This window comes from Lactuca serriola, chromosome 6 (assembly GCF_051521515.1).
Source record: "Lactuca serriola cultivar US96UC23 chromosome 6, Lser_US96UC23_V15, whole genome shotgun sequence".
Taxonomy (NCBI): Eukaryota; Viridiplantae; Streptophyta; class Magnoliopsida; order Asterales; family Asteraceae; genus Lactuca; species Lactuca serriola.
Genome location: NC_136413.1, coordinates 129,518,695 through 129,524,932, shown reverse-complemented (window position 1 = coordinate 129,524,932; position 6,238 = coordinate 129,518,695). Strand labels below are relative to the sequence as shown.

At 38.0% G+C, this 6,238-nt stretch overlaps 1 protein-coding gene across 1 annotated transcript; it reads left to right on the top strand.

Annotated features, from left to right (window-relative positions):
* Positions 1-4,311: 4,311 nt before the first annotated feature.
* On the top strand, positions 4,312-4,869 carry LOC145060152 (uncharacterized). Its single transcript, XM_079007867.1, has one exon. It carries the CDS (start codon positions 4,312-4,314, stop codon positions 4,867-4,869), a length of 558 nt encoding a protein of 185 aa, XP_078863993.1.
* The last annotated feature ends 1,369 nt before the right edge of the window (positions 4,870-6,238 follow it).

Genomic DNA, 6,238 nt, shown 5'->3' with positions numbered 1-6,238 from the left:
TAGCATAATAATTATTATCTTAATAGCATAACACTTATGCTCCCACTAGCTTTGACATGTATTTAGAAATCAGCTGGACTTCTAGAAATCAATACTTATTGACTTTCATTACCAAAGTTCAGATTTCTAATACGAGATGCTTCGGTAAGACTTTATCTAGGATTCTCAAACTCATACACCTTTCCTTACATAGCTCACATGTGTTTCTAAACAATTTAAGAGCTTACAGCAATAAGTCTCAAATGTTTAGACCTTTGCCATTTCTCACAATTCGGACTATGAAGAGGGATGCCGTAATCATAATCGAATTTGAGAATGCAAATATCACAATTTTTATCTCCTTAAAATCTACTTAGTGAAAGCATTTCCTCCCAATCATTTTTATGAATTGGAGAGAAAGCGTATGACAATTAGATTTTATGGTGTATGTGTTCCTATCCATGTGAATTTGTCATAACCATAATCACACGACAAGGTTAGTGACAAATCTAAACCCATATGGACTGAACTTTTTCAATCTTAATTTCTTGCCACTAGACAGCTCAAGGGTCTTCCATTGCTTCCAAGTTGTTATGCAAACAATTAAGAACTCATAGAACTCCAATGCATGGTCAACTTAAACTGGAATGGGCACAGAAACAAGAATATGTCAACACGATAGGTTACAAACCTCAAGTCGTGTGCTAGTGTTTAACAACAGGTTTACTCTTGATTAGTTCTTGAAACTTTCAAGATCTTTAAGACTCCCACTGACCTCTTGACATACAAGATTATCTTGTCATGAACCATTCCTTGACAAACAAATATTCAAGAGTTAGTGAGGATTCTTATCAAGACAAAAAATTCACACCATTGGTCTTAGTTGGTCTTTGTTTTATCCAAAACATCACAATTGACCAATTTCAAATGTACAAGAGTAAGAAACTTTTTACTCTAGATTTTATGAGTGTTATAAACCTTTCTTAAGATTATGTCACTCAAGGGACTATCTTGGAGTATGACTCTAAAACTTATTCTTGGAACGAAGTATGATTCACCTTTTGATTTAACCATTTCAACAATTCACGATTTCTCTTCCTAGCCATACAAATGCACTAAGGTATCCTTAGAGGATCAATTGCGATATGGTTTTCCATAATCATTAAGATGATCATAAAACACTATACTAAAGTACTCTCCCATTTTTTCAGATAGGACAAACTTTAATCTTTATGCCTGATTTGATTCTTCTCATTCATTCTGCCATACATTGAAACTTTTCCAATGTTCATAATTATACTTAAACTTGTAAGCATAACCATATTTACCAAACTTTAGTAAATCATGATGAATACTCTTATCATTCTTTGTGGTGGACCTGACCAGTGTACACCCAGTGTACCCAATCCCCTAGTCCTTCATTTGACTCACATATACATGTGAACAAGGAATTACTCTTAATTTACCAAAGATGAAAATTCCCATTCATCATACAATACCAGTTTCATGATTCCAAGTTTCTATCCAACTGAAACTTGAGCGATGAGAATCTTTCCTTATTTGTCAAATACTTGACACTACCACAAACGAAAGAATCAAATCCATTTTCCAATATTGCTATCAATGGAAACATATAAGAAACAATTTTCACAAATGCCAATGTAAGGAGATATAATAAAATAAAATAAAAAATTTATTTATTTATAAAATGCGGAAAAACTTTTCCTTACAATGTAATTATAAATGAAAACTATGTTTCTAAATATTTCTAAGCAATCTATCATAACTCTTAAGCAACAGCTCAAGAATATGATCATCGAACCATGCGATCGAAATCCATTTCTTGGCGATCAGACTCAACATACTCTTCCTTTAAGCTTCCTTTCATTTCTTCGATTCTTCAAAACATCAAAATGTAATCTTGTCACATCATGTATTAAGAATCAACAATTAGGAACTTAATAGAGTTAGATAGTGGACTTACCTGAAGCAAAGTCATACACTCTGAATCTACCATCCTTGTGGTCTTTCAGGTAAATATGGCAGCTTCGCAACCAATGCCCCTTCCCTTGGCAACAAAAACATATGGACTCTTTGGGAATGGCACATGGGACAATCTCAGACTTAGCCATTCTCTTTACCATTTAGTTAACCGGGTTGACAAAGGTTGATCCCTTTGTATTGGGAAGAGAAAGCTATTCTGGACTTTCAATGTTACCATTTTCAATGTCCCTGGAAGTTTGGGAAGTAGATCTTTCACTCAAATTTGCTATACCAGTGTGCAAAATCATTGTTGATTTAGTAGTAACAAGCAAATATGTTAGATCAATATGGGTCATGTCGTGATCTCCCATATAGTAGTCCTTAAGGAACCCGCTATATGACTTAGGAAGTGACTGAAGAACCTAGTCAACAACCAACTTCCTCGAGACTTCGACACCCAACTCTCCCAATAGGGCTTTGAGTGACCTAGAACTTGTGGGTTAGGGAGAATTATTAGAGGATGTGGAGGAAGTGAAGTTCCACTACATCACTAAAAAGGGATTAATCTTTCTCCTTGATCACCTTGTGGAAAATCATCTTTATAAAGAAAGTTTTTTCAAAAGATTCGGGAAGACCATAGTTGTCTGAACTAGACATCTACAATGGGAGAAATTCAAGTTTAGTTGATTTTAGTCCTTAGTGTAACACCCTACATGAAATATTAAGGCTAGTACCCAACACAATATTTTACAATTCGGAAAAGGGATGTCGTAATCCAAATTGCAAAATATTTGAAGGTAGGTAAATGACGATTTACCAATTTCCACCATGAAAAAACGAAATTTATCATTAGGTTTTAAATGATTTGAAACTACTAGATCCTTTAAGATTCATTGAAAAATTCAATGGCATGTTTAAATATGGATTGTGCCCTTCAAGTTTGTGACTAGGATGCCGAGGATCATAAACAAGGTGTGAATAACCATGCAAATTAGCTTGGTACACTCAATGGTACAACCACCTAATCAATGTGTCGGTTAACGACACACGCTCCATTAATCTATGATTAACATCTAGCTACCCTTTACCACGCACTGTCAGTCCCAGATTAGTGTGTCGGTTAACCACACATGCTCCACTAACAACTTAACAAGGAGCAAAGTGCAGTTTCATGGGTTAGCACCAAATTCACATTTTCCTAATTAAAAAAGATTGGGAATTTATAAGTGTTTAGTTACTTAGTATTTCATTATACTTTTAATGAGAATTTAAATGTCCTGTAAAACTCGTTCGGCTAACGACCTTCCACCAGTCAAGGAAGCGGTGGGTGAGAGTGGACACCCATTAAACTGCCATTTTATAGGCAGTAACCTTATACCCCCTTATAGACCGGCTTCGTGAATGAGGCCTACTAACGGGAAGACTAACTTATTCTTATACAATTCTTATACATACATACATATATATATATATATATATATATATATATATATATATTATTAAACCTATAATATAATAATGTATAAGGGTAGAATTTAAACTTTTAAAACTCTAGGGTTTGGAACTAAAGTATTCAAAAGTGAAACTTTACAAATTCCAAAACTTGAGGGCAAGTTTTGAAACTTTTCAAAACTTTTCAAATCCATAACTTATTAGTTTAATATGGTTTTTATGAAAAACTTTTCAAGTTTCATAACTTGAGGACAAGTTCTGGAAGACTTTAAAACCATTAAGATGACTTTTAAAATGAGACTCTTGAAATTCCATAACTTAAGGGCAAGTTATGGAGTTCATAAAAATACATTTATGAAAAACTTTTCATTCTCCATAACTTGAGGACAAGTTATGGAATTCACAAAAGGCATTTAGATCAAATATTTTAATTAACACAATAATCAAATAATTTTTCTATGATCTAGATTAAAATCATAAGTCAAGATAATTCACATAAACTATTTACAAGAAATTGGCCTATCATATAAAATAATAAAAATCTTGAAACTATGACAATTATCTTTTATTTAGATGAGGATAATCATTACCATAGCAACAAAATCAAATTTTGATCTTAAAGGAACTTCTTGCGGGAGAGATGGCTTGAGGGCTCAACACTTACTAGACGCCCTTTGTGGAGAAGGGTCTGCTATTGCCACAGATCTCATACATGCTATCACTTCAGTTGTTAATTTATGGTTAGAGGGAAGATGTCCAACCATTTTGGCAGAGTTTGTTGCATCCGCTCCTCTCACGCCTCTACTTAAACCTGACAACGGAATCCGTCCGATTGTAGTAGGCACTATATGGAGACGTCTGGTTTCCAAGGTTGCCATGAAAGGTGTGGGTAAAGAAATGGACAAGTACCTTAATGATTTTCAGTTTGGGGTTGGTGTATCTGGCGGTGCTGAGGCTGTGTTACATAGTGCCAATAGGGTGTTGAGTGAACACCATGCTGATGGATCTCTTGTAATGATGACTGTGGATTTTTCGAATGCCTTTAACCTAGTGGATCGTTCAGCATTGCTCCACGAGGTTAAGAAGATGTGCCCTTCCATTTCTTTTTGGGTGAATTTCTTGTACGGGCAAGCAGCGAGAATTTATATCAGAGACCAACATATATGGTCTGCCACTAGGGTGCAGCAAGGTGACCCCTTGGGCCCTCTTCTTTTTGCCCTTGTTTTGCACCCGCTTGTGCACAAGATTAGAGACAATTGTAAGCTCCTTCACCATGCTTGGTACCTAGATGATGGGACTGTCATTGGGGGTTCAAAGGAGGTGGCTAGAGTGTTGAACATAATTCGGTTGCATGGTCCAGGTTTGGGTCTCGAGTTGAACATCAAGAAAACGGAGATTTTTGGCCCTCATGTGATGGTAGGAAGCTTCGGGCTGATTTATTCCCTACGAAGATAGGGAGACCTTCTTTGGGGGTGAAACTCCTTGGGGGGCTTTTAGCAGAGATGCGGGGTTTATTAGCGGGTTGGCCATGAAAAGAGCGGTCAATGTTGTTGATTTGATGGGCCTTCTTCCATAACTATGTGACCCACAGAGTGAGCTCCTTTTGCTTCGATCATGTATGGGCATTGCAAAACTTTTCTTTGGTTTAAGAACATGTCAGCCGGTACACATAGAAGAGGCAGCGTTATTCTTTGACAAGGGATTGCGCAGGTCTATCGAGGATATGGTGGTATGTGGAGGCCCCTTCTTTGGAATCATTCAGTGGCGCTTGGCTTCCTTACCTATTCGTTTTGGTGGTTTGGGTTTGTACTCGGCCTACGAGGTTTCCTCCTACGCATTTGTAGCCTCGAGGGCCCAATCTTGGGCATTACAAGACCACATCTTGTGTGACAGTGGCATAGGTGGTATGGACTCGGATTATCTATGTGCTATGACTCATCTCCGTGATACGATTCTGGGATTTGACTGTAGCGGTTTCACTAATAAGGACACCGCCCCCCCCCCCTAAATCCCAAAAAGTTTTGGCGTGTGCCCTTTTTAGAAAAATCATCCAAGATATGGAAGTCAACTTCGACATGACTGTCAGACAGAAAGCAGTCTTTGAGTGTCTGCGGGCACCTCAGGCTCAATATTTTCTACTAACTATCCCTATTGATGGTCTTGTCCAGCATATGTCTCCTGTGGAGTACCGAACTATCCTTCGTTACCGCCTCATGATTCCCATATTCCCAATTGACGAGATATGCCCAGTTTGTCGCAAGGCATGTTTGGATACCTTTGGGGAACACGCGGTTCATTGTAGAGAGCTCCCTGGTTTCAAGTATAGACATGATGTGGTTCGAGATGTTCTCTTTGATGCTTGTCGGCGTGCTGGTATATCTGTGAAGCAAGAAGCGCCAGTTAGCTTTTTGACGGACCCGCAGGATGGCAGGTGCACACTTAGACCGGCTGACATTTTGGTCTTTGGATGGATAGGAGGGAAGCATGCGTGCATGGATCTTACTGGTTTATCTCCTCTCGTTGGTTTGGGGAGCGGAGGTTTCGCAGTTGGGCATGCCGCTTTGAAAGCCGCTGCGTGCAAAGTGGTAAAGCACGACAATGCATGTAGAGAAAATCAACATGTGTTTGTTCCTTTTGCATTCGATACATTTGGTTTTCTTGCACCAGAGGCGGTGGAGCTCCTTAACAGAGTCCAATGGGTCATGCATTCTAATGTCATATCTCCTAGATCCACAAATGTTGTTTTCAAAAGAATAGGTTTTGCCATCCAAAAAGGGCTAGCAGCGCAGCTTGTTGCCCGTTTGCCTTCAATCGATATGTATTG

Bases quoted from the DNA above. Each gene is read 5' to 3' on its own strand.
- LOC145060152 (XM_079007867.1), top strand. From the start codon at position 4,312: ATGGACAAGTACCTTAATGATTTTCAGTTTGGGGTTGGTGTATCTGGC.